This window comes from Cygnus atratus, chromosome 4 (genome assembly GCF_013377495.2).
Source record: "Cygnus atratus isolate AKBS03 ecotype Queensland, Australia chromosome 4, CAtr_DNAZoo_HiC_assembly, whole genome shotgun sequence".
Lineage (NCBI taxonomy): Eukaryota > Metazoa > Chordata > Aves > Anseriformes > Anatidae > Cygnus > Cygnus atratus.
In genome coordinates this window covers 77,103,534-77,130,687 of record NC_066365.1, presented here as the reverse complement: position 1 = coordinate 77,130,687, position 27,154 = coordinate 77,103,534, and the positions used below count along the sequence as shown (strand labels likewise).

At 50.5% G+C, this 27,154-nt stretch overlaps 1 protein-coding gene across 5 annotated transcripts in view; it reads left to right on the top strand.

The window, feature by feature from the left end:
- Positions 1 to 262: 262 nt before the first annotated feature.
- Positions 263 to 27,154, top strand: part of ZNF638 (zinc finger protein 638) — a 49,263-nt gene continuing 22,371 nt past the window's right edge. The window contains exons 1-15 of one of the 5 annotated variants that reach the window (XM_035547363.2): positions 263 to 428; positions 1,097 to 1,488; positions 8,528 to 10,145; positions 16,129 to 16,190; positions 16,468 to 16,506; positions 19,006 to 19,310; positions 20,761 to 21,101; positions 22,107 to 22,253; positions 22,624 to 22,755; positions 23,102 to 23,160; positions 23,333 to 23,376; positions 24,551 to 24,622; positions 25,417 to 25,593; positions 25,686 to 25,757; positions 26,742 to 26,794. In XM_035547363.2, the coding sequence (XP_035403256.1) occupies positions 8,730 to 10,145; positions 16,129 to 16,190; positions 16,468 to 16,506; positions 19,006 to 19,310; positions 20,761 to 21,101; positions 22,107 to 22,253; positions 22,624 to 22,755; positions 23,102 to 23,160; positions 23,333 to 23,376; positions 24,551 to 24,622; positions 25,417 to 25,593; positions 25,686 to 25,757; positions 26,742 to 26,794 (2,919 nt within the window). In that variant the 5' untranslated portion in view covers positions 263 to 428; positions 1,097 to 1,488; positions 8,528 to 8,729. Of the gene's footprint in view, positions 429 to 826; positions 1,008 to 1,096; positions 1,489 to 8,527; positions 10,146 to 16,128; positions 16,191 to 16,467; positions 16,507 to 19,005; positions 19,311 to 20,760; positions 21,102 to 22,106; positions 22,254 to 22,623; positions 22,756 to 23,101; positions 23,161 to 23,332; positions 23,377 to 24,550; positions 24,623 to 25,416; positions 25,594 to 25,685; positions 25,758 to 26,741; positions 26,795 to 27,154 lie in introns of those variants that run through there. The other 4 variants (XM_035547360.2, XM_035547359.2, XM_035547364.2 and 1 more) reach the window with 4 other exon arrangements.

Sequence of the window (27,154 nt, the reverse complement as noted above, 5' to 3'; positions counted from 1 at the left end):
ATAGGGAGGAGTCCTCCCGGCATGCCCTGCGGCACCAACGGCAGGTTCCCCCCCCTCCCCCGCGCTTGGCACATGCGCACTCCTCCTCAGGCTGCGGGAGCGCGGCCGCACATGCGCACTGCGGGCGCCGTGCCCTCACCGAGCGGCCGGCCCCTCCGCGGCCTCGTGTGCGCTGTGCGCATGCGTGCCCTAACTAGCGGCCACTCTCTGCGCCTGCGCAGAGCCTCAACGGTGGGGGGGGGGGAGCAGTGCGCAGGCGCAGTGCGCAGTGCCCGCCGCTTCCCGGCCCGCGGTGCGTCCCCGGTGCGGCCCGGCCCGGCCCGGTGCGGCTCGGCCCGGCCCGGCCCGGGGTCGGCGGCGGGAGGAGCGGGGAGGAGCAGGGAGCGGCGCGGAGCCGAGCGGCGCGGCTGGGCTGCGGCCTGCCGGAGGTAGGCGCTCGGCCCCCGGCCGCCCCCGGGCTGAGGGGAGGCACAAAATGGCGGCGGGGGGGGGGGGCGGGGGGAGGACCGGGGCCGGTCGGGGCCTCCCGGGGCCTCCCGGGGCCTCCCGGGGTCTGCCCGAGGCGCCCCCAGGCGGGCGGCGGAGCCCCGGCGTTCGTCTGCTTGCGGCCGGGGTCCCGGCACGGCGGCTCCGTTGAGTTACCGGGCTCGGTAGCGCAGCCCGGGTTTATTTACCTCACGGGTGTTACCGGGGGAAGGGCTCCGGGCGGTGCGCTGCTGCCCTTCGCCTGCGCCCGCCCCGGTGGGGTGGGTTTCGGTGGGAGCTCAGGCCGCGAGCTGAGCCCCTGCGGGCAGCACTCTAAAATAAACCAAGGCGAAGCTGGCTTTGGGTTCGGGGACAGGGGCTGCGGTGTAAAAAGCGGCCCCTGAATGAGGGAACGCGCCCGCTGGGTAACAAAAGAGGTCGGTTTTCAGTGCCAGGTCCCTGGGGAGCCCAGACCGCAAGGTTCACGTCTTCTGGCACCGCGTGTCGAGGTGCTGGGAGCCAGCTTCACCGGTCCTCCCCTTGTGAGTGGTTTGTTGGCCTTGAAGGAGATAAGAATTGCTTGGAACTGGTAAAAAGAGATGAAAAAACAACCAAACTCTTTCCATTTCAGGCACCAGTGTAATCCCTTATGTAGGAACCTCCAGATGTTTGGAGATCTAACTGTTTTTGAAGCTTAGACACGTCCTACTTCAGTGTGTGCGCCCAGTTACAATAGAACATGCACCCAGCTACAATTCTAATACAGGAACGTAATACTGTTAAATTTTTAATTCACTTTCCTCAAGGGTCATTTAAAAAACTATCTAAACAAGTCATTAAAATCTATTGTGTTTTAAACCAGTGTGGGCGGTCGTTGTTTTCTTTTGTAGCCCGTTCCTGACAGCGAAACACGCGGCCAGCTTGGGGTTGTGTTCTGCCCCCGTACGGGATCGGTCGTTGGGCGTTTCAGATGTGAGGTCTCGGAGGTTGTGAGCTCTTGAAGAGGGTGGATATAGGAGTGAGGTAATTATTTTCCCTGTTGAAAAGGCGCTCCTCAAGGGCAGCGAGCATCTTTGACTGCTTTTTTGTCCGGATTTAAAAGGAAAATCTGCCAGAACTAACGGAACAGTTGTGCGGTTTTGAAGGGCGGAGGACGTAAGGCACGAGGCTGATCTCTCTCCTTTTCCAACTCGTACAACAAGCGATACAACCAAGCGGTGTTTGTCCAGGGGTGGGGTTCCAGGCGGCTACAAACCCTGCTGCTCCCTGCTGTACGGCTGGATTGCTCTTCCTTCTTCTTTTTCCCCAAGTATCTTACCGTTTGCGTTGGGGCTGAGTTCAGTGGACCTAACGTACCCACGCTAACGTACGCAGAAGAGCTCCACGTTTTGGTAAGAGCCGGGGAGAACGCTGGAACGTTTTCCCAGTGTTTCAGATTTAAAGGTAAATAAAATATCTCCTTATTTCTTTGCCATCAAGTTAATTATTTTGTGTGGGGAGGTTTTTAAAAAAGAAGGTCTAGGCAGAAGTGTTCCAGTTTGCTCTGTGTCTAGGGGACTCCACGTCAGGTGTGCAGAGCTCCGTGTGCCTCGGAGCTGGTGCACGTGCGTCAGTGTCTGCGCAGAGAAAACAGCGTGCAGGGGTTGTGGTGCTCGGAAATTGGATGTAGAAAGTAAAAAATCCCCAAAGGCCAGTACTTTTCTGCTGCTAATATTCAATAAAGGTGCTGAAATGACCTTTTTTTTTGGCTTCTTTTAAGAATTACTTGGTGAAAACCTGGCGCAGATTTATTTATTTAATTTTTTGGCTGTGTATGAGCTTGGTGCGCTGAACCTGAGGAAGGCTGGGGCGGAACCTTTTGGGCAGGTTTCAGCGAGCGGTGCTGTGCGCGGTGCTGGGTGCGGCCGGGCTGCGGCTCCTCGGGGGCTTCCCGTGGCCGTTGTTCGGAGCCTGGCTGTGCGTGAGCCTGCCTGTGGGAGCTGACCAGGAAACGCCTTGGCTTTGCTGGTGCTTTTTTCCCCCTCTTTCCTTCACCTCCTGGACTGCTTTTCTCTTCTGGCCCCTGTGGCTGGGGCCCACGCAGTCCTGTTGGTCGCCCGGTGGGGGGCAACGGTGGATTTGGCCGGAGCAGGCTGGGCTGAACCGACGGCTCTTCGGCTGCTGCTTGCTGGGGCTTGCCAGCGGCTGTCGGAGCCGTCGCTGTTTGCCTTGGTGCCTGGCTGGGCCCGGGAAGGCTCTGACAAAAGCCGTGCCTGGCGTTTATCTCGGCGCCACCCTCCCCCAGCGCTGGGGGAAGCACCTCGTGCGGGCGGCTGCACCTTCCCCCCCCCCGCTGGGCCCGGGGACAGCCCCTGGCAGCCTTCTTCCAGCCGCCCCTCGGCTTTTCGAACGGCCAGGTGTAGCTGAAGGGTTCGCCCCGGTGCTGAGCCTGGCATCTTGTTCCTGCCGGTGCCCGCAGCGCCCCCGCCACATCCCGCTGGGCCCAGCGGTGCGGGTTCGGCTCCCAGCGGATCCTCCGGCCGGCTGGGGATGCGCAGCAACGTGCCCCGAGGCAGCCGGCTCCTGGGTGGCACGGTGCGTGGGAGGGCTCGGGCAGGAGCCCGGGGAGGTTTTCACCTCCTTTGGCCCGGGAGGCGCCGCCAGAGGAGGCGTGGGATCGGCTGGGGGGGCAGAGCACCCGGCGGGGGGTGCCTCCTCTCTGCCAGAGAGAGGGCACGGCTCCTGACAGGACGCCGACAGCGTCGGGCGGGGCGACAGAGCGGAGGGGGTGCTTGAGGAGGGAAAGGAATAACCGGGATCCTCTGGAAGGCCGCTTGCGGCGCGAGACTGCGAGACCAGGGGGCCTGCGCGAGGGGTCCGGCTGCGGAGGCTGGAGGGGAGGGGTGGGTGGGTGTCACCGCGTCCCTGCGGGTCTGCCACGGCCTGGCCGGGTGAAAAGGAAGGAGCAGCGGCTTTCCTGGCGTTGTCGGTGTCTGGAGAGCTCGTGTCCCGGGGCGCGACCAGCTCGTGAGCCCGCTCCGTTCTGTAAGCCCGCAGGGAGCTGGTTCAGGCGGCCTCGCGGCTCGTGGCCCGGCAGGAGATGGGTCGTGCCCTCGGCCAGGGCGGGCGGCACAGCCTCCCGGGGAGGTTTTCTCAGCGAGCTGCGTTAGCGAGCGCTGTGGGGTCTGGCTGGGGCAGCCTTCGGGGTGCTCGCCGCCGCGGCGGGCACGGGGCTGCGTGACGGTCACGGGGAAGTGCTTGGTGGCCTCAGGGCTCTCCTCCCAGCTGGGGGTGGCCGGGAGGCTGGGAGGGGACAGCCGGCACAGCCAACCCGGCCGGCCGAGGGCCGCAACTACCGCGGAACAGCTCGGCCATAAAGAGCGGGGCAGAGGAGCACGGAGCAGGGGCTGCTTTGCGGCTTTTCGGGTGCGCTAGAGCCCGGCTGAGCGGCCGCCTTCCCGCGGCGGGAGGTGAGTGAGTGCTGTCAGTGAGTGCTGTCGTCCTGCTGGTGTTCGTTTCCCTCTCTTACCCCCACCCGCTGGCCTGTGGCAAGCTCCGTGTGTGCTCCAGGTGCCCTCCTCCCGATCGGGGTTGCTGCAGCCGGCCGTGGGGCACACCCCGGGGGCACTCGTTTCAATCCCGTGTGTTCTGGGTGACCGGGGCTGCGCGGCGGTGGCCCCGTGGGCAGCGGGGGAGCTGCTCCCTGGCCCCGGATTCGCCCCGGGGGCGAGGACAGACGCTGTGAGCGCGGGAGGGGGGGGCGTCGAGCTGGGGCTCGTGCGGGAGGAGCGAGAACGCCACGATTGACCGGAGCTGGGGCAGGCTGCCGGCAGCCTTGGTTCCCGGCGCTGCCGAAGAGGAAGACGCGGGGGCAGGAGTGGATTTCAGGTCTGAGGCGCCTCAGGTTTCCGCAGCCTGTTCCCGGCTGCGTTTGGGAGGACTTGTGTTAGGGCAGAGGTTGGACTCGGTGGCCTCGGAGGTCTCTTCCAACCCGGGCGATTCTGGGATTCTCTTAGTTCCGTTTGCTCCTTGGCGGGCGCGTGTCGGTGCCGCCTGGGTGCGACAGGCAGCGCGTCGCGGAGCCGCGTTCTGGCAGGGGGCAGCAGCCGTTTCAGCAAGGGTTCGTAGCTCTGCAGCAAAGCAAGCAACAAAAGCAGAGCGCGATCTTTGGGCCGGTACCGTGCCTGCGGTCGGCTCGGTGTTTCTAGGGCAGCAGACTGACCCGGGCCAAACTCGAATTTCTCACGTTTGGGGTTTGTTTGATCCGGTGCAGCTGGACCGGCAGAGGCGGAGGGTTCCAGCCGAGACGCAGTTCGCGTGGCGCTCAGCGTGCCGCGGGGATCGGGGCGTTGCTTTCGTTTATTTTCCCTCCGCTGGTGGCTCCCCGCTACCCCGCGTGCTGCGCGTCACGGTCTGATTGCGGGGAGCAGGACCCGCTCCGGGGCTGCCCGGGAGGGGGTTCACACGGGTGCGTGCCGCTCCAGCCGTGCGGGACGCCGTGCTCAGCACCGCCTGCCCGCGGGAGGTGGCGACTGAGTGGCCACCTTTGCTCTGCCCCCTTCCCCTCTCGCGTCTGTCCCGAGCCCCTGGTGCTCTGCCCCTGCGTGCCCTGGGAGCGCTGGCGGGGCCGGGGCTCCGCTGGGCAGCGGTGGCTGCCTCTGCGCCGTGCCCGGGTTCCCAGCCTGCCGAGATGTGCTCCGCGCTGCTCTGTAGCTAGCGCGTAGCCAGGAAATTCCGTGCCATTTACAGGGACAAAGCAGCAGGAAACCGTCCTTTCAGGGATTGTGCTGGACTGGATCTCCTGATAACGCCTCTCGTGTGGCTAGAGGGGGGAGCAGCTTCCGTTCTTCGGGAGGTCCCGCCGCCGAACCTGCAGCTCCGGCCTCGCGTTGTCTGCGATCGAGTTGTGCGTTGCACGGCTCGGCTGGCCTGGAGGTGTTCCCGCTGTCCACAGCTGACCCCTGAAACGGCGTAAAGATGGATGGCCCTTTTTCTGTTTTCCACTTCTGACACCAAGAGCTTGACCTCGGCAGCGCTGCAGGAGTTGCAGCGGTGCTGCATTTCCCTTTCTCCTCCTATCTCCGTGCCGGATCTCCTGCTCGGCAGCGCTGCGGGTACGTGCCTCCGGCTGGTGCGCCCTGCACACCGGCAGTGCAGTTTTCTGCCTCTCGTTACCGGCTTGACTCCAGGTTGGTTTAGTAAATTGTCGCCTTCGTTAACGTCCCTGCCTGGTTCGCTTCGCTTGGGCGGCTTTAGGCACACACAGAGAGTCTGCGAGCAGGCTGGAGGGCTAAAAAAGGGAAGCGGTGAGTTATTGCTGACCGTGCGCTGAGGCTGGGGGGGTGGAACAGGGCGCTGCTGGGCTCCTGCCTGCTGCTGCCACGGGACGGGCTCCTCGCCCGGAAGGTTGCTGCTGGTGTGGTTTTGTTTTGGAGGCTAAGGTAGCGGGTCCGGGGTTAGCAAGCCCTGAGCAGCGTGCAGGATTTTGCGCGTTGCTTCGGAGACAAGTCTCGTTTTCACCATCTTGCTCGCTTAGCGCCTCGGATAAACCGACGTCACGACCCCTAGCACAGCGCCGAGTGAAGAAAGCTGCGGGGCCGGGAAGGAAGGAGGTTAACTCACAGCACGGTGCCGGTCACTGTCAGTGCGCTGCCTGCTGCCAGGTGCTGGTCGCTGTCCCGCGTGCCGTTGGGCCTCGGTCTGGTACACTCAGCAAGGCCACTCGTACGCTTTCAGTATGCTAAACGAAGGGCCCCCGGTCATTTGGGAGTACTATTGCTGAAACGAAGTTGGAGGAGGTTATTCTCGAGTTGAGTTGCAGAATGCTCGCTGAAAAGCAAACTACGCTCAAGCTGTTTTGCTTTGAAATGTTTTGTTCCAGTAGCGCGCTACGGGGCGAAGCGAGCCTGCGCCCATTTCCCCGGTGCGCACAGCCCTGTGCCGCAGGAGTTTTCTGGAGCGATAACTTTAAAAATTGTCCCAAAGCAGAAGCCACGTCCTCCCGGCATTCGCTGCCGGACTGACCGTGCGTTATAGCAGTTGGCTTTTCCTACCTGCCGCTTCCCAGATCCTCGTTTGTGCCTCGGTTAATTGCCTGCTGAGGGCCGGGAGGTGTGCGGAGCCACGTCACGCCGCGAGGTAGCGGCGCGGGAGCGTGCCGGGGCTGAAGTCCGCAGCGCCTGGAAGTCGCAGTGACGGGAATTCCGTTCTCATGAGCTCCCGGACATCTCCCCTGGGAGCTTCCCGACCCACCGAATTCAGGTTCAGTTTGCGAAGCTGCACGTTTATTTTTAAAATGTTCCCTGCCGATGTATCCATCCTTGTTCTGGGTGGCTCTGATGTTGTTCTCTCCAACTGCTTTCCAAATTAACTTGCTGAGAGGCTGTTTTGTTCTTGCCCTGCGGTGACGAGAGTTCCAGAGGAGAGCAAACTGAAAGGCAGGAGATGGCTTCGGGGTCGTTTGCGTAATGCTCTGTTTTGAAATGGTCTCAAACGGACTTGGCGGGCCAGGCAGCTGCCACTGAGCTGCGGTGTAGTTCGCTGCGGGAGGGGGAAGATTCGGTAAGGAGTGCGGGATGAGAGGCCCCAGCGCTGGGGTTGCTGTCTGGTGGGGGTGGGCTCCTTCACGTGTTTTGTGCTGGAGAGGGGACATAGTTAATGGTCCTGCAGCTGCTGTTTCTTCGTGGACTGACTTCAGGTTTTCCTTGGTTGAAATGAAACAGCGGGATGGAGCGTAGAACAGTGAACGTACAGATGGGAACAGGTCGCAGGAATTCATCCTCAGAACGTGAAACTTGCTGCTCGTACGTGGCTCACCTCTCCCAGCCGACAGCTACGGGCGGGTTTTGAGTTGGGCTTCTCAAACTCCACACCTGCCGTCCTTGCGGAGAGCAGTCCTGAGAGAGGCGCCCCCGTTCGCTGGGAAAACTTCTGCCAGGAGTCAGCTCAGGGCAGGTCTCGCGTCAAGGCCCGTGGAGGAGGTGGTGGTGGCGACACCAGGGCCTCGACGCAGAGCGTGGGGTTAGGGGTGGCTACGCCCGCGTGCCCGGTGCTCTTCTGCTCAGTGAAGAGCTGCTGGCGGAACTCGAACCGAGCGCGCCGCTGCAAGGCAGCGGGTTAGCCAGGGCTGGGGGGCTGCACGCTGACGAGGGCTGGAGCGAGGGCTTCTCGGGATCGATTCTGCAGTTTGGGGGGCTGTGAGCGCAGGCAGAACCGGCAGGGGAGGCACCTGCTGCTGATGCGCGCGTGTCCAGAAGGCAAAGCCCTGCGGTATGTCAGCTTCTGTTAGACTGGCGTCGCTTGGTCCTGTGCTCCCTGCTTTTGTACGTGCTTTACTGCTTTACAGGATCGAGTCCTCGGTGCGTCCAGCTGAAATAAAAGGTGGTGGTTCCCATTGCCGCTCTGCTGGTTTTATTCTCGAGCATAGCTTCAGTTCTGAAACGACTCTGCACCTTTTCCTTTCGAGTTGTTTCGGTGTAAGATCTTTACCTTTAACATCTGCGAAATGGAAATCTTCCAGACGCAGAACTCAGACGCTGTCACACCCGTTGAATGCTTGCAGGATATTGTAGTTTGCCCGTGGGGATCGCTGTGGGAGTGTCCCCCTGAACGCTCTTCTGCTGTCTTCAGCTTGATCCCACAATAACCAGACGCCCAAGCTGTAACCGCTTTGAATTCTCCACGTAATGATTTCACTTACAAGTCATACTTGGTAAACATTTGGAGAGGGTTTTAATACTTCGGCTTACTGCTCCTAACGTAGCTCCAAATTTAAAGAAATGCAAACTGTGCTGAACTGCGGTGTCAAGTCTTAGACAGTGCCGTTGAAAGAATGTCCTCGCTGGGTACGTTATCTGTGACGTGGAACTCCTTGGGTACAGCTCGTTTGCTTAACAGCTGTCTGGTGGGTAAGTGTGCAGCAAAAGGCTTTGTGCAGCAGGATTTCGCATTCAAAAAGTACCCCTTAAAGTGTCGTTAAAGTGCTGTTGCGCGAGTTCCCTTGCTTTTCTCCCTGGTTATAGAACCCGCTGCGTGAAGCAGGTGAAAAGATGAAACAATCTAATACTTGTCTTTTAACTTTCAGCTTTGTGTTGTTCTTGGAAAGTTTCGCACCACTTGTGAATTCCTTGAACCTTGGCATTGCGAGCCCACTTCTGTTGGGCCCTCCTCCTTTACAGCTTGCCCAAATTAAGACGCAGTTGGCTCTCCAGCAATTGACCTCGGCTGCTACCGGCCGCTCCGCACCTCCTTATGCTTGGTTCAATCAGGCGTTTCTGAAAAGCGCCATGTTCAGCCCTCGAGGAGCGCTGCCTCAGAGGCCGAGAGGACCCAATCCGTCCGGCGCAAAGCCTCCGGGATCCTTTAGGGGAGGAGGCGCAGCGGGTCTGCAGAGAAAGCCTGCGCCGGGGACGCCCCAGGGAGCGGCGCAGAGATTTTCGGGACAGGAAAGCTTCCAGTGGACGGGCTCGCAGAGGATAAACGTTCGGGTGACTCTGCACAGGGCTGATCCAAGGCAGGTAAAGGTGAAGACGAACCTCCACCAGGAGCAAAAGGGAGAGGCGCGCACCAGTCGCTGGGATAGTAACCCCTGCTCGGCTGGGGCCGCCGCGCAGAAGCCGCCCCCCCCAGCCCGCATCCCGGAGCAGAGTACGAACGCCCAGAACCGCTACACGCCCGAGAGCGCGTCCAGTATTCTGGCGAGCTTTGGGCTCTCCAATGAAGACTTGGAGGAACTCAGTCGCTACCCAGACGACCAGCTGACGCCCGAAAACATGCCCCTCATCCTGAGAGAAATACGGATCCGTAAGATGGGTCATTCTTTATCGGGTCTGCATCCTCCGAGCCGAGGAGAAGAAACGATGGGCGGAACGAGCGGTGCAGCGGTCAAGGGTAAAGTGATTGATTATGGGCACGCGAGCAAATACGGTTACACCGAAGATCCCCTCGAAGTGCGTGCTTACAATACCGAAGGACTGAACGAGGACCCCCTCGAATCACGCGTCTACAACCCTGAAGCGTCGGGTGGAGAGAACAGGGAAGACTTCCAGCGAGAGCAGAACGCGGCGATGGGCGTCCCGCCACCCGGCGTGACGTGTAACCCGGTGTTCCCGGTTCAGGATTTAATGAAGCCGGCGGGTTTCCAGAACGACTCCTCAAATTCGCGATCGTTTTTTCCCGCTGAGGCCACGGGCAAGGTGTCCGGCTTGTGCGCAGCGCCCGCTGGGCTCCCCGTGGTGAAGCCGGTGTCGCAGCCCGCGGGGCCGCCCGTCATGCCGCCCCTGATGCCGCCCCTGATGCCGCCGCTGGCGCAGCCTCTGATGCCGCCCGTCATGCCGCCCCTCGTCCAGCCGCCCGTGACCCAGCACGCGATGCCGCCTCTGGCCCAGCCGCCCTTTTCGGCTGAGCTTCTCGCAGCCGTAAGCCAGCACGAAAGAATTCAGCACGAGTCTGGGACGAGCCAGCCGGCCGCGCAGAGCGGCTCGGCGGCGGGACAGAAGCCCTTCCAGCCGCAGGCCGAGGGGCCCATTAAGTCTCCTTTTGGCATTGTGAAAGCGTCGTGGCTCCCGGTGTTTCTGCAGTCCGATGCCCAGAAGATAAAAAGACTGCCCACGCCGTCAATGATGAATGACTACTATGCTACGTCTCCGAGAATATTCCCCCATATGTGTTCTCTCTGTAACATAGAATGCACTCATATGAAGGTGAGTGTCTTTCAAAGATTATTGCCTAAGTTGTACTCAGCACCTTACCTGCTGCACTGTTTCATGAACTAATTTTTTATCGTGCATTAAATGAATTGTGATGCTGTTCGCCAGTTTAAGTGCTTATGTGCTAGTTGCAAACTGCTAGAAACCAGGCTAGTAAATCGTTATAACTTTGCTGCACAGCGTGTTCTCTCTCAAACTGCGTTTCAGAATGGCCATGCACGTTATTATTATTTCTTTTAATGCTGAAAATGATTTACGCCTTCTGCGGTGGATTTTAAGTGACAGGGCAAACCCTTTACCAGGAGGGTCAAATACATCATCTGGGTGACTAAAACGCGTGCAGAAATTGTGTGCTGGATCTCAGCAGGGTGGCTGAGATGTTCTTGTATGCAGCCCCACTCCTGCGAAGTCTGCGTTAAAACAAAGCAGCCTATTTATCTGCAAAAATGTAATCTTCCAAATGTGGTCCGTGTGACATTGGCTATTCCAGAGACTGAAGGCCAGCTCTGACGAGTACACAAAATGCTTTCATTCATCCGACCTAGCGTTCGGTTATGAAGCGAGTAACAGTTCCAGCTCCCGACAGAAGGAACTGGGGAATATTGGGAGAGAGAAAATCCCGAAAGCTGTAGATTTTTCGTGAAAGTCCTAAGCTGGATATGTCAAAAATACAGGAGATTGTAATTTAAAATGAAATGGTTTGTTTTTAGTTTAATGTTTAAAGACTAAGCGGTCTTCAACAAGCATGGGAAGCCTGTGGGGGACTATTCTCCGCAGTTTGGCAGAACCATGCAGGACTGCAGGCCCTATTTGTGCTGCGTATTAAAAAAGGGAGTGGACAATTAAGATGGAGACAGCTGTTTTGGGGACTTCAGAGTAAAAATAAATGTTCGAGCACTTTCACATTGGAAGTGCTAGCGGCCAGGAAGAAATGCAGCTGCTCGGGCAGATTACAAAACTTAAAGGGAAGCTTGATTTAAGATAAAAATGTCTAAAATTGGACAGGGCAACAAATTTGCGTTTGTGTTCATAATTGGGCACAGTACTTTGGAAAAGTGCCATCTGTTTAAATGTGAATTATTTAGTAGCTTGCTTACTGGTTCTTGCTAAAACCCAGTAAATGTTTTTACTAAAAACTTACTGACAAATCAGCTCATTTTCTGGGGGGAGACTTAGATCTGTAACTCCTCGTTTCAATGGCACTCAGTGTAGCCTGTGTTCTCCAGGCTCCCTGAGCCGACTGCACCATTTCTCCTTGTCACGACAGCTTCTAGCTCCAGCATACGTTAACTCGATTCTGAATATTTTTAGTAATGTACACGAGCTGCGGAGTACGCAGTACGTGCCGGTTTGGGACAAGTCACATTCAAACAATGATGCTTCAAAATAACAAGGTGAATTAGTGTTCTTTTTTCTTCCATACTGCAAAAAAATAAAAGTCTGTTCGAGAAATGTTAGCGTTGTACATCTGTGAATTCGAAAGGATGAAAAAGTCCTCCCGCGTTCAGTTTTACGGTTTGGGTTTACAAATAAAGCTGCTGTCGGCTGTGTGTCAGTTACGTGGTTAGAGGTGACCTTAGACGTTCAGTTTTGCCTTTACAATCGCGCTGGGTGTCGCGGAGGAAGCGATGAAGAAGCCCCTTGGAACTGGAAGATGAGCGATGGTGAAGCGATGGAGCAGAAACGTACAGCCTCGCGTGGCGTGAGCTGGGCTAGGACGGGGGTGTTCCACGGGGGACAGAGGTGGTTTGCCACGATGTCGTCAAAGGTTAGCTCAAAAAGAACAGGATAAATTCACAGAGGCTGCCCTCCGAGGGCCGTGCCTCTGACGGCTCCAGAAGTCCCGGCCTGCAGCCGCCCGTACGCGGGAGGTGAGTTCTGGGCGGGTGGCTCCGCCGTGCCTGCTCCTCCTGCCGGCCGCTGCCGCGAGCCCTGCGAGAAGAGGCACTCGGTGAGCGAGGCTGCCTTTGGGCTCGTCTCCCCAGCACACCTTGAGGGGAACCTGCGTCTTCAGGAGCTGTTCTGGGCCGGAATGGTGAGGCACGGGGACTGCCCAGCTGTGGCAGGCGGTTTGGGAACGCTGCGTTACAAACAGATGCCTTCGTACAGTGGCAAATCGGAAAGAGTGGACGTCTTCGGGAAGGAAGGAGACGAGCGAAGAGGATAGCTTGAAACAAGGGTGGATGGCGAGTTACGGGTGAAAGATGAAGAAAACCTTCACTTTATCCAACACTTGAAGGGACTGAACATCTGAAAACCAAAGTTTGTGGTGTTAAGATAATGGATTTCACAGTCAGAGTGTTCATGTGATGCGCTGTCTCTTTTTTTTTTGTAGATTCTTTTAATCCAGCCTTGTGCAGAAGTACAGACTCAGCTAGGGTTCATTTTCTTGCCAAGGTTGACACAGAAGCTGCGCCGCCTCTCGGAAGAGAACTCGAGCGGGTTACCTGATGTCACGTTATTGAACTGACAGAGCTACAGCTGGCTGCGAGCCCCGGCTGCTGCTGCTCCTGGAGGGGCTGCCTGCGGAGCTGCAGGGGCTGTTGGTGGCTCAAGCGTGCTGTCTGCACCGTCTCAACCCTATCGCCCTTGTTCTTCCAGCGTGCCTCTCCCATAACGGTAGCGAAACTCAGCCAGGGCTTTGTTTTGGCTTGGAGTTGAAAAATGCTTCTGCTGTTCCCCAAAGCATCCGATCGGTTCTCCCTGTGGTTTTTATTTTCTTATGTATTTAACTTTGCCTAATTATTGAGGTCTGATGGAATAAAGCTGAAACGGCCTCGAGAGGTCTGCGGTGTTCCAAAATCGTCGAGAGTCGTGCACTGAGCGCAGCTCGTACCGCTCAGCATGTACGTGCATTTTATAGTTCTTTTGTAATCTGAGAAGAACCCTGAACACCTCTTCTGCAGCGCTATTTATAGGGATTTGAAGGTGGTGGTGTGCTAAGGCTCTGCTCAGAAGTCAGAAGTTACAACATCTTCCATCTGCGTGGCACAGCCACTGAGGTTGCTGTTGGAAAAAGCATTTCATGAGCCCTGCAGCGTTGTCAGAAGGCACGTGCTGGAGAAGGTGGGCCTTTTGGCTTTAAAAATGGATTTGGCGAGTCAGTTGATTCTGAAGACGACTTGTGGACCTGGGAGGTGTTTTTAGAAGCGTGTGCGTGTCCTGCGGGGGTTTTTCAGGGAAGAATTATTTTGTCCTTGGTTAGATGCGATCTCACCTCGGTGTTCTCTGCTTTCAAATGTATTTCCAACCTCCCCGACGCATGAAAACCTTCTACGAATACTTCACAGAGCAGCTTCGCTTTCAGCTGGAAATTGTGGTCATACTGCGGCAATAAGGTGCGGTTTCTCTGTCTTCAAACACGTCGTTTTGGAACAGAGCACGGCTGTGATGTTAGCGGCAGCAGGGATCGCGTTTACTGGAAGCCCTGTGCCGATGAGTAGAGCACCACGTTACAGGGTTGTTCTCCAGCTGAAACAGATTTAAAGCGAGGGTCCTGGAGCAGACGACTTCCAGAGGTCCCCTCCGACCTTAACTGGTCTGTGTAGCGGTGCCTTGGGCTGTAACCTGCACACAGTCCTGCGGGCTCGGGGTTCCCCCCAACGGGAATTGTGCTTGTGGGTACATTGCTGATGTAGAGGGACAAAACACGGTCCCGGTCTCTTTTACTCCGGGCGTTTCTGTAACTGGTGCTGGGCTGGCACAAGGACCCTGAGACCTGCGGGTCCCGCGGAATTAGGTAACGGCGATAGAGCTGTGCGCCCCCAGCCAGCGTGGGTTCGTGGTGCAGCGCTGCTGCTGTACGAAGCTGGCTGAGGGCTTCCTCGTGCCGGGAAGGATCCGTCTGGGGGAAGGATCCGTCCGGTGGGACAGGCTCGCCGGAGGGACTGGAATCTTTCCGAAGACTGAGAAGGGCGAGGAATTAATCAAAGAGGAGGAATACGCATAAATCGAGGCTGCTGCGATTATATGAAACGCAAGAGGGCATTGGCACAATGAAGACTTGAAGAAGAGAAGAATGTCGGTTTTGTGAGGGAGGAGAATATCTCGTTGTAGGCCTGCCAACCTCCTTAGTGCCCGCTGGACCGGGAGCTAACCACCCGGGGAAGCAGAACGGCCTCCGCCGGCCCTCGCGGGCACTGGGTGCGCTTTCTTCGTTCGGGACCGCGGAAGCGGGGCAGCGGAAGCCCCATTGCCTTTTGTTTCCGACAGCTAATCTGTTTCAGCCCTTAAGTAACAGTTTTTCCCATCTAACTTTAAGACTATGGACAAATAGCATTCTTCCGGGTGGGGTCGCTCAATAATAGCGCGTTACGAGGACGCAAATAGCTTATCGCGGGGAATTGCTTGCTCTTTTCACTCGTACGCGTGCCGTGTGCTTCCCGTGCACGCAGGTCTGCAGCTGCGTTGTCCTAGAGCCTGCAGGGTGTTTTAGCTGCTGTTAAACCCTTCGTTTGCCGACTCCAACTAGGGAGACTGCTGCAGAGGGGCTTGTGAGTAACGTCTTCTGCCGGTACTTGGACAGTGGGAATGTTTGTACGAGCGCAGTTCGTGGTGTCCTGAGATGGTTAAGCAGTGTGTCTGTTTCTTCAGGACATGGAAATAAGTCTTGTGCTTAAAATAGGTTGTATTTTCTGTAAAAACGTGTGCAGTGTAAATAGTTGGGGTAGCTCTCGTAGCAGATTTTAGTGCTGGCAGGCTGGGGGTGTAAGCGCAAGGAGCGGCTGTTTTCACCATGTCCTCTGGGCTGGCAAAATGCACAAAGCTAACCGTGGTCGCGTTAATTCCTCCCACCTCACGTGCTGTGAGTAAGCCATCACCAGCTTTTCTCTGAACCAGTGTGTTCAGCGTTTTTTCCAATAAACAAGAGATACTGCTCACTAAATGTTTTATAACCTTTTCTGTTATAAACCAGCACGTGCTTTCAAAAGAATCATGTAATTTCAGAACAGCAAGGTATTTTAAAAAGCTTGGCCTGTCAGTTGCATTATTCAGCCATTATTGTATCTAAAATACTGAAGCAGCAGGAGGTTGGCCTTTAGGGATCACTAGTGATTGTCACGACGATGTGGTACCCTACCGACGTGACACCCTACTGACGCGATCCCTACCGACGTGACACCGCACCATTTCAGAGCAGTCAGTAGCTCTTGAAGAGCAAGCTAACCGGAGCAGTTGCTTCCACTCGTGTGTCAGTTTAGTCCAGTATTACTCCTGTGACTGTGAAAACAGCCTTGGTGCGTAGCTTCCTATGGGGGAACTAAGTTTGTGTTTGCCCTTAACCCTGTGCATAAGCAATTCTCAGGCCTGAGGTCTCGCGTTGTACTTGTGGATTAGTCTAATGCTCATCCCATCAGCTGTTCCCCAAATAAGGCTTCTGTTAGGCTTTTTCTGGGTGGAAATTCACGGCGGGTGACAAGATTCATTGGGCTTTTGAATGACCTTTAGTTGTAACGTGCTATTAGGAGTGATTGTGCTCGAAGCACTGTAAGTCACGCTTCTATGGAAATGATACTTGGCTTGCAGATGCCACGTTATGTCAGGTTCTCTGCTTTATTCAGCTTAATTTCTGTGCGCGTGTTCATACAGCCTGACAACTTGTGAAGACTGCTGGTAGCTTTCCTGTTTTCAAGTACAGCCAGCTACTGGATCAACCCTTCGTGTTAGAGATGTGGTGCCAACGGCGCAGGGTGTTGATGGAAGTAACAGATTAATGTAATGCGATGCATTTTGTACAGTTTCCGCTTAAATTCATCCGTGTTCCGTAGCAGCCTTCCATAATCATTAAGCGTTTCCATCGTTTGCGTAGGGAGTGGTAATCTGAAGTGAGAAACGTGACCTCGACATCAGATAATTTGTTAGTACTGTTTGCTAGCAATGGAAGGTAAAGTATGACAGCGCTTCAGTAAAGGTTGTGGTCAAATGCTAACGTTCTCCGTGCTAATCGAACTTCTGTGGATGTCTTCTCTCCAACTAGGACTGGATTCTGCACCAGAACACCCCTTCCCACATTGAGAGCTGCCGCCAGTTGCGTCAACAGTAAGGAATTTGTTTAAAAAGTTCATTTAGTCTAAAAAGTGCTTTCTGTGCATGCGCGTGGTCCCTCAAACCATGCTGGCTGGATTTTCGTGGTTCGGATTGTCAGTGTCTGAGCACTGTTCTAAATTCGTTTTAGACTATTAGGTGAAAGAAACTGGCACGTGGTGCTGCTGTCCTGAACGGGAGCTTAGATCTGTAACAGCTGCTGCGTGTTAGACCAGAGCTGTGCCCAGATGTAGCTCTCTTCACTGACAGTCGTGTTTTTCACATTCAACAGGTACCCCGACTGGAACCCCGAGTCTCGTTCTTCAAAGAGGTAACTGCTTTTTGGTTACAGGTTGTTTTTAATTTGTTACTGTTCTAAGTATTTGGTAATTAACGCGATTAATTTTCCTGCTTTGTTCACTGACGAGCTGTATTGGCGGCCTCCTTGCCTTTTTGTTGTAAAATGGTGTGGGGCGTTGGCATGGTTTTTGCCCTAAATTCTTCGATAAGGTGAGTGGCACGGTATCCCGAGTTCTTTCACAAGAATGAGAGCAAGCTGTAGGAAAGTCGGAAGGCTGGCACTGTCAGCAGCGGCACCGCGGGCATTTCTCATAGCCATGCCTCAGTCTGTCGTGATCAAACTGAGGGATTTCCGACTCGTAGACCTAAGCTTTTTTCTAGTTAAGCCACTCCTGTTAGCAGCTTGAAGCCTATTTGACAGTAGGCTTGCCCGTGCTGGCTCCTTATTCCCCAGACTTTTTCGCGCATAGATCCCTTGGGAAGCTATGGGATCCCAGGCTGAAAGAGCAGTGGAATTGATGAGCTCATGTCTCTTCTGCTTAAAACTTCTTCTGTTTATGTTTTTTAAAAAACACACCCTGCAGACTAATTCTGCTTGAATCTCAGCGAGATTAATTTTATTGCTTCAGTGTTTGTACCTACTCCAACTTTAACACAAACAGGAATGATAGGACTTTCATTTTTGCTGGCTTGTCCTGTGACTCCCCATTAACTAGACATGCTTTGTGGGAAGCTGACTATTAGTTGGAAGAAAAGAAAGCTGAAAATGTAGGTCAGGTTAATTTGCAGAGTGTATCCAAGGGCACTCCATGTTAATAAACAAAGAGCAGTATAATGTTAGAGGGAATAAAACAAACTTTTGAAGCTTTCATGGAGAGTAATTATATTTTAAAACTTCCAACTGAAATTGCTGCAGAGCTGCAAGTGCTGCTGCTGTTGGACACACCAGGGATAAAGGGAACTGCCCCGAACTGAAGGAGCTCAATAAACCGGACAAACATTTACTAGCACTTCGAGAGTGATCTGTGTGGGTGGGGCAAGAGTTGTCTTTTTGGGTGGTGCTTCCTTGAGTCCTTGCTGATGACAGCACGTCTGCAGCTGCAGAGTCAGAGCACAGCTGCAGGCACCGACGGCCGGGCTGCGGGTGCAGGCTCAGGGCAAGGCGGACGAGCTCGCTCGGTGCCGTAACCCCCTGGTAGACGGCTTTGCGCTGTTTTATTTTTATAAATGGCTTTGTTTTGCTAATGCATTCAACCATTTCTGTTGAGCACAGGAATAACAGGATTAATGTGGCTTTTTAATGGTGTTTGAAGGTTGCTAATTAAATACCACTGTCGGACGTGCTGTGCAGGATGTGTTGGAGCATCATCTAGGGGACTGGAGGTTTTTCAGCCGACCTCAGCTAGCTGCTGGCCAGAGAGGTTTTGTCGGCCCCTTCTCCAGTCTGCCAGGGGTCAGCCCTCTCTCCTGAACCTATTCCATCTCAGAGGAACTTGGCCTCTAAAACAGTGATAGTAAGGCTGGACGTGGTGACTCAGGAAGTGCTTGCTCTAGCTTGCCTTTAACAAACTTAGGAGCCTGTCAGTTGACGTGCGTTGGTCATGGTGTGCTAAGACTTCTGCGTTTTGGTTGACCAGCATATTCTCTTCCCAGTGAGTCTAGTTGTGCTGGGCACGCGTGCCATGTCAGTCATTTCCCGGTGTGTCTCTTAGTTTTGGTGCTAAAATTACCGGTGAGATTCTGCTTTTTGTTCTGAGCTGAAGGGCGTGCTACATCAGTGACTTTTTGTAATGTGAGATCTCTCAGGCACCGTCTGCTCTACCTGGCTGTGAGTTCTGGGGCAGGCGGGGGATGTTTGTCATCGCAGGGTTCAGTACGGGCTGAAAAATTGCCAAGTGGCAGGCCAGCGTGCTACAGCCGAGCACTTGTCCTAGCTTACCTTAAGTATTTTGGATAATTTAGAATATACTCAGTGCGTTTTCAAGGTTTTCTCTTTTACTCCTGTGATCTGTTCAGTCCTCTAAGAGGACTGTTGCTGTGATGGATCTCAACCCATGTTCTTTGTCAGCTTGACGTCTCTCAATAGCAGAAGGATGCATTAGATGTGTGTTTAAGTAGTTCCGTGGAACCCGTCTTTCAGTCTCAATCAGTCTTAGAGATGTCACGGTGCAAGGTTGCTACCTTCCAAAGTAAATTTGGAAGAAGCAGGGAAAGTATCTTTCGTCATTACTCTTTTATGTATTCTTTTCCTATTTCTGTTCATTTTTCATAGCCCTGCAGCTTGTAACTTCAGAGTTTTCTTTACAGCTTTCTCTCCATGCAGGTGTTTCTCTCCCACTCGCTTCTTTTCAGTTCTGTCTATTTAATATTGGTGACGTGGTTACTACAGAAATAGAAGCATGTTTGTTAATAAATCAGGCTCTAAGCATTGTTGATTTTTTTTTAATTTCTGCAGAAAGCCTGTTTGAACAGACTGAGGTTAATTATTTTCTGCTGTGTCAGAACTCATTGAATGCCTTTATTCTGATAGAAATGCTGGTGACAGAAAAGAAAACCAGACCCCGAAGCGCCGCTCCAACTCTGCCAGTCCCAGTCCCAGACGATCGAGGGTTGCAGGCTCCAGCTATGTTCTCCGGCGGTCGCGATCGCGATCCAGGAGCCCCGGCCGCTTCAGGCCAACAAGACCAAGAAGTCGAAGCCCACGGCAGATGCGACGGCTCAGCCCTAGACACAGGTCAAGGTCACCACAGCGGTCAAGAAATCTGCTGAGAACAAGCCCGCGACCTCCGAGGTCTTCCAGTAATGACTGGTCCAGGAGGGCAACCCGATCTCAAGGTACAGGGTGGATACCACTTATTTAAATGCAATGTTACGCATTCACATTGAAGCTTCCTTTAATTTCAGGAAGACAGAGTTGATTTCTAGAGGTTTATCTGTCATTTTTCACAGCAAATTTCTGTTTTTAAAAACGACTTCTCCTTTTGCTGTTGCTTTTTGAGGAGTGTGCTTAGCAGAAAACAGGCATTCAGAAAGATAAAAAGTCGTCCTTGCCTAGTGTCAGAAACTGTTTAACGGTTCCAAATCACTGCTGAACAACTCTCTTTTCTGAGTGTTTGCTCAGTTTTTAAGCCAGTAAAGATAGTTAAGAACTGAAAACGAGTGAGGATGCTTGCTTGTTCAGCATCAAAAAAAGTAATTTTGCAAACGTGCAGTATAGATGTGGAGAAAGAAAAACAGATGCTCAGAAACGGCATTGAATGGAGGTGGAATTTATGAGGAAAAGATGAAGTTTTCATAAATAATTTAGTTGGCATAAGGGCGTGGTACCTGAAAGACTTTCCGTGAAACATACTTCATAACATTTTGTTGTACCACTTTGTGACTCTTCAGTCAGCTCATTTCCTCCAGTTTGGTGTTCTAGGAAATTTTGAGTAAACTCAGTTCCTTGTAATTAATTCTGAGTTCAGTCTCTGCCTGAAATACAAATATGTTTGGAGGGTTTTATTCCTTTTTAAATTTTGAAGAGAGAAACAAAGGAATTTTAAAGGGTCGATTCTTTTTTCTTTGATCTGGATACCGTGCCTTTGTTGTTTGTGTGCTTTAAGGAAATTAAGAGCAAGGGAGCTCTTATGGGAAAGAAGCTAGGTGAAGAGTTGTGAAGGGACAGGCATTTTCAAAGAGATATTTATGACAGTAAAATACCGTTCTAATGTAGTAGAATAGGTAGAAGAGGCAATTGATAACCAAAATATAAATTTTTCACTGATCTCCGCAAAAAGAAAGCATATGGGAAATTAAAGTTGTATCAGATTGTTAAAGAGCAATTTAAAACAGCACGTTAGTCTGTAGGACAAAGTGATAAAGAGCAAGACAGTAAAGGATACTGAGTTCAGCGGAGGGCATCAATCCAAAAAGCACTGCAGTGCATCAGTATGTGAGAGAAAGATCAAAGACTTGAAAAGTTGTTTTCTTTTTTTACGTTCCCTGACATGCAAAATTATGCAGTCGTTCCTTGCTCAGCCATTAGGCTTCTCGCAGATGATATTGCCGATGTCACGCCAGCCTAACTAAAAATGTCAGGTTATACAACAGCACAGTGAAAATAGTACAGAGGTTTATTATTTATAGGCCACCTCTGCTAGAGTGTGATTAAGGTTCTCTAACTTCAGCAGGTTGCAGGATTGAGTCAGGAATAGGTAATGAAACTGTAGAAACCAGAACAGCAGTGTAGGTAAGGGCTCTTAAAAACAAACAAAAACGGGTTTGTTTTCCCTTCCCCTCACAGACAGAAAGGCAGCTTTGGAGGCAGTAGTGAAAAGTTTAGGACCTGGCTTTGTAGCGGAGTTCAATAAGCATAAATCACTTCAAGCAGCTGGGCTAGGATCCTCGGGATCGGGAAAATCACCACCCTCTCATGGACTCCTAGGGAAGATGCCTGGAAATATGAAGAAGCCACTGAAAACAAGTGTTTCACCGAAGGCTGCGAAGAAGGACATGCTTTCTCTGCCTGGGTCAAGTTCTTCTTCTCCTGAAAGTGATGATTCGCCCCAAGACAAAGAAATGGAAGAGGATGAGGAAGACTTACCTGCAGGAAGCAGCGGGCCTCGTCCTTCTCCTTATAATAGGGTGAGTTTCTCAGTATTTCTCTCTGTGATTGTAAGTATTTGCTTTGTATCTCATGGCAGGGGGATCGTGTGTAGAAGGATTAACCGTTCTCTTCGCTGATTCTGTGCGATAGATAGTGCTGTGTTAATGCAGCTTCGTGCTAAGTACCACAGCAAGCACTTTGTAACGGATGGGAAGCACTACAGAAGGGTTGGTTACAGCAGCAGAAAGAAATCCCAATTAAGCTTGGGGCCTTGTGCTGCTGTGCGCCTGTTTGTATAAATGGTGCGTGATGAGCTCTGCTGGAAGGTGTTACCATGTAAGTATAAGCAAAGGATAGGAGGCAGAAAGTATTCATTTTCCTGTCGTGCACAGAAGGTGAGGCAGAGGAACTTCTTACTCCTCTTGTGAGAAGGATCTTAAGCCAGTGTCGACTTAGTCCATCGTATTGACCATTGGGATCTCTCGGGCACGCTGCACCTATAAACCAGGACACACTGCACCTATAAACCAGACTTTTGTTTTAGTTACTATTGGGTATCTGTGGTAGATGCAGTTGTCCTTGGTAGCTCCTAGCCTCTAAATGATAAGGGAAGAGAACACTGCCTGCTGGTACTGAAGGCTAATAGCATTGAAAGGAAGGTAGTGGAGTTGGGCAACTCTTTACCCATATAGCCTAGACAGCTGGAGTTATGCAGATTTTTAATACTTAGTAAAAACAAGACGGTTGGACACTGTTACTTGATAATCCTCTGCGACGGCACCTAATAATCTGAAGGTTATTATTGCCTCTGCTCATGGCAGGGGGTCGGAACTAGATGATCTTTAAGGGCCCTTCCAACTCAGGCCATTCTGTGATTGGAATTATGGATCTGCCCTTGTGTTAAAGAGCAAAAGCCTCAAAACACCTCAGCGAGCTAAGCAGTTGGTCTACTCTGGGGCAGTTTCTATTGCAGATTGTTTTTCCTTCGTTGTACTGGACTTAACATGGAAGTTGTTTATTTTTGTTCTATTTTTAATTTGTAGCTGTTGAGAGAGGAATTGCTGAATTGTGGGACAGTCCTTCAAATATCTGATTTACCTGATGATGGCTTTTCAGATCAGGATATTAAAAAAATTGTTCAGCCATTTGGCAAAGTTAGTGATCTCATTGTACTTCGCTCTAGGAACGAGGTAAGTTTTCCAGTAGAACGTGTTTGTGTGAGAATGCAAAAGAAATTGTCAAGCAATAAAACCTGTAGTATCTGTAACCTCAGCTTGTCCTTTTGGATAAGGCTTCCTAAGCAGTTGTCGTTAAAGATCACATAAGTAACCTTGGAATAGCTGGGAGTGTTAATTTTATAATGCTACCCGAGTCTTAATCGTTCGAGGAGCTAGGTTCCCTTTTATGTAATACTGCAGTCTAAACTTTTCTGTCAAACTTCCCATGAACTTAGGGAGCACACACAGTTCTGTCGTGAGCAGATTTTCTAAAGAAAAATTGCAGAAAATTGCATCTTGTACCTACAATATAAGTAAAGACTGAAAGTGCTGTTTATTTTAGGCCTACTTGGAAATGAACTACAAAGAAGCGGTGATAGCAGCTGTGAAATACGGTGAAACTGTGCCAGTGCTGGTGAATGGGAAACGGGTGAAAATAAGCGTAGCAGAAAAGCCAAAAGTATCTCCTGGCCAGGTAAGCAGTATGTTGGTGAATAACATATTTTGTGTGTAGCTTGGAATTTTAATCCAAAAACCAGTGTTCTTAAGAAAAATACTTGTTTTAAGTAAAAAAGTAAAAAAAAAATTTCTTAAGAAAAATACTTGTTGTTTTAGTTGATAATTTTTTAATTGCTTTTCATAAACACAAGTCAAAATACATATGAAAATCCTCTTGTGAATTTCAGATTTGAGCTTTCTGTTTTTCTTGGTTCAGATTGCTAACTGTGAATGGTATCAGTTTAACAAACAGCGAAAGATGCGACCTATACAATACAAAGTGTAAGTGATGCAATAAAAGTTCTTCTTTCTGTCTGCTTTAGGCCAAAATGAACATCAAAAAAAGGACTCGGATTGTTAAAAAAGTTGCACCGAGTACAAAGTAAGTGCTGCCATTACATCCATTAATGTCACTGTTACTGATAACCATTGGGAACCAGATGTGCTCATACCTGTGTGTTCTACTGGTATTGAACTTTTTAAGCTATTTTGATATCCGTGAATTGTCTTTGAATCTGATTTTTCTTTATTTTTTCCCCGTCTGCTCATAATAGGAAACATCAGAACACCACCACTAAGACAACTAAATCCATTACAGGTGAGGCTTTGACTACCTTGTATCTGATGATACCTTTGCTATTGCCTCTGCTCTTCATTCCCATTTCTTTGTTTTTATGAGTGCTTTATTTAATAGTGACCGAAAGCAAGTCCAGAGAGGTATGAGAAAGCAACGAGCGTATACTTTCAAATGTGGTCTTTTTCATGTAACCTGGCTGCCTTGAGAACCACCCGTCAAGCAGCAATAATAATAATAATAAAGACCCATGCTGATACTCTGTAATTTTAAATGTTTGCCCCTATCTATTCATGATACATGTGGTGTTTTATCCTCCATGAAATTGGTGTAATTCTTTTAGTTGCCTTTGATATAGCGCATTTAACATTGCCTTTTGCAGTTAGTGCTAGTGCTTCTCAGTGTCTTATTATCCTTATACGTTCAAGTTGCTTTTCAGTTTATGCCCTGGTCATCTAAGGATCCAGACAGAATTTATTTCAGTTATTATTGCTACTTAGTCTGGCAGAAACACCTGTATGTCACGCTTTGTAGTACTTTACTGAAAAAAAGGGCAGACAGTGGCAAATACATGAGAAGCCAACGAGATTTTACATTTACAATTTACGAGATTTTGGCGTTACTAACACACTGAAAATGAAAGCCAAATCATTGTTGTTGTTTATTTTTTGGCTTTTCTTGGCACTTGTTTTGAACGTAATTAGGGACCAGTCACTAATTTTTTTGTTTTGCTGGGAAAAGTCAGTCAGCTAAAACTTACGAGAATGGTGCTGTTTGAAGTTTTTTTCATTTGTTGGTATGGTCACTTCTGAATCCAGTTTGTAGAAATAGAATTAAAATTCATATAGCAGCGCTTTTCAGAGCTGTCTCAGGTAGAAACAGTGAATTGCTTACAGGCATTTAAGAGAAAGAGGAAATGAACTTTTTTACAGGAGTAGGGTTGTGTCACCAGAATCCTAAATAAATTCATGAAGCAGAGTAACTTTTGTGACTTTCATTCAAGTTTGTTGTTGAATTAACTGATTTTTTGGGTTTTGGTGCTTTTTTGTCATACCGGTTGAATTGCTGCAGATCAAATGGTTTCAGTACATATTTTCATACTCTTTACTCTTTTTTTTTTTTTTTTTTTACTCTTACACAAATGTAAGACTTAAGAAATAAGCATTTCTGCTGACTTGTTTTTGGATATTTTACGTAGGTAAAAAAGAAAAAACTAAGAAATCTGTGGTGACAAGAGATAGTAAGATCAAGAAAACGTCAACTACTGCAGGTAAGACAAATGAGAACTTTCACTCTTTCCTTGGACCACACACAGAATCACAGAATGGTTTGGGTTGGAAAGGACCTTAAAGATCACCTGGTTCCACTCCCCTGCAGTGGGCAGGGCCCCCTCCCTGACAGGGAGCCCTGATTGCCCCCAGCCCCATCCAGCCCGGCCTTGGGCCCTGCCAGGGATGGGGCAGCCACAGCTCCTCGGGGCAGCCTGGCCCAGGGCCTCACCACCCTCGTAGTGAAGAATTTATTCCGAATATCTAATCTAAATCTATCCATGTTTAGTTTTAAACCGTTACTCCTTGTCCTATCACTACAATCCCCGATAAAGAGTCTCTCCAGCTTTTTTGTAGGTCCCCTTTAGGTACTGCTGTCAGTACAGGTGCTGTTCTGCTGCCCTCCACTTTCCAGATGAGATATTTAAGGTAGTGAGTCCAAACCTTTCACACCTTCCACTGAGTTCGCCAGTGCAGTAGACTGTTAGATAGGCGTGCACCCTTCTTGCACCGTGTGACTTTGCTAATAGTGATAATCAATGCTGCTAGTAGATCTGGAGTAGCAAAGAAGCAGGGAAAGGAGATGAGTTTGAGGAAGCAAAATCATCTTACCCTTTCATGTAAAGACAGCCACAGAGTTGTTTTGGCGAAGCTGGAACAAGCTGGTCCTGTGTACACATTTTCTGCTCATTTGTGACAGGAGGTCTCTGCCAGAAAATTTTACAGTGCTGTTGCAAATTAGTTACTGCAATCCATCAAACTGAAAAAAAAGCTTTATTTTGCCGTTACCTTCCAGGAAATTCAGTAGAAAATAAGTCTGAAGATCTTCAGATCTCAACAGAAGCTGAAATGGAAGCTGGGGAAGTTGAGCTGTCCAACCCAAAGAACGTTATGGAAGCAGACAAAGTTAGGGAGCCTGTGAAGGTGGTGGAGACTCCGTCCAAAGGAATTGATAATCCTGCATCTTTACTAGGTGATTCTGATACGATAATGCTGTTTTAAAGTTACTTTGCTAGGTGTAAGTTACATAAATTTGACATTGTGATATCTTAAAATGTTTTGTAGAGAAACTTGCAGAGATACCTCAGGTGGCGGCGGTGGACTTGGGTGAAATTAAGGAGGCTTTAATTGATCAAGGTAAATTACAAACTGACAGTGTTTTTTCATTTCTTTCCTAATCCTCTCTGCTATTTTGAATTACGTCAGAATAGTATCGAGGCCAGGAACTCTTCAGAAACGAAGATGACACAGGATATCAGAGAAGGAAATTGGTTAGCTTCACTGACGGAAACATAAAAGAACAGTTTTATGGGACTGGGACTGAAGAAGAGTGGCCAAAAAAACCCTCAAAATTCACATGTTTTTAGCTAGCATAGTATTTTTGCCTAGACCTTTTCAGTGCAACATGGAGTTTTATTTGCAACTCATCAGAGGAAAGGAGTAAGGTCGTTTATGTATTCTGTTCACGGCCTCACCACATCATCTTTTAATCTTGTTGCTTTACAGTACATGCTTAGGAGCTGGTTCAATAGATCCTATTTTCCCAATATTTGTAACTGATGAGTAACAGAATTTGTTTTAAACATGGTGTATCTTAATTCTCAGTTATTATGCACATGATAGTGGTGGATATAAGCATTTTACAGTAGAAGGGATTCTCCTTTAACTGCTCTGATTGGTGTTTCCCTGTTTCCTGCTGTTCATGTTCTTCTGAGCCTCTAAGATTTTTCTGTGGACTTGTCCCAGGGAAAAGAAAAGAGAAACAGTGTGGGCACATGCTGGGCACCTACATTATCCCAGAATGCCCATAAAGAAATATAGTGGTTGCGATTATTCAGCTGATAAGGCCTTAATGTCAGCAAAGTGTTCGTGTTAAACAAAGGATTTAAATTTTTAAAAAAATCTTACTTGAAGACCATTCTTTTTGAAATCTTTTACAGAGCACTGCATGCATCTCACCAATGTAATTTGTCTCTGTGAATTAAATGATTACGTCATTTTTCACCCCTACAGTAGTGATAAAGCATATGGATAGCGCAAGGAGTTCGTAAAGCTCTACAGCATCTAAAGAAAGCTGCTGAACTACTAAATTAACAACCCCTACTTTTTTTTTTTTAATAGAAGCTACCGTAGCGACTGTGAAGAGTGAAGAATCAACAGAACCAATTAGCAAGGTCAGTCTAAAAGTGCTTGAATCTGTGGATGCTGTAGGCAGAGATTTGGTGCAGGTTTCCAAGTGATGGTTCTGCTGTCTGAAAACCTCCAGTTTTAAATCCTTTGTCTGTTAATTTCTTGTGGGAAATAGTGACTAGTTTATTTTCTCTGTGCTGTTGTTGATTTGATAGACTTCTGGCTTTTTTCCTCATAGTTTGTTGACTCTTCATTTACACCAAAACTACTTTTTATACAGTTCATTGTCCTTCTGTGGATTTCTTCTAACTCTCTTATTTTCTCGAGATGTAGGAATTGCATGTACAGACCTGCAGTGTTTGACATGTGGCCATATCATGGATATAAAGTAATGGCATAATTAC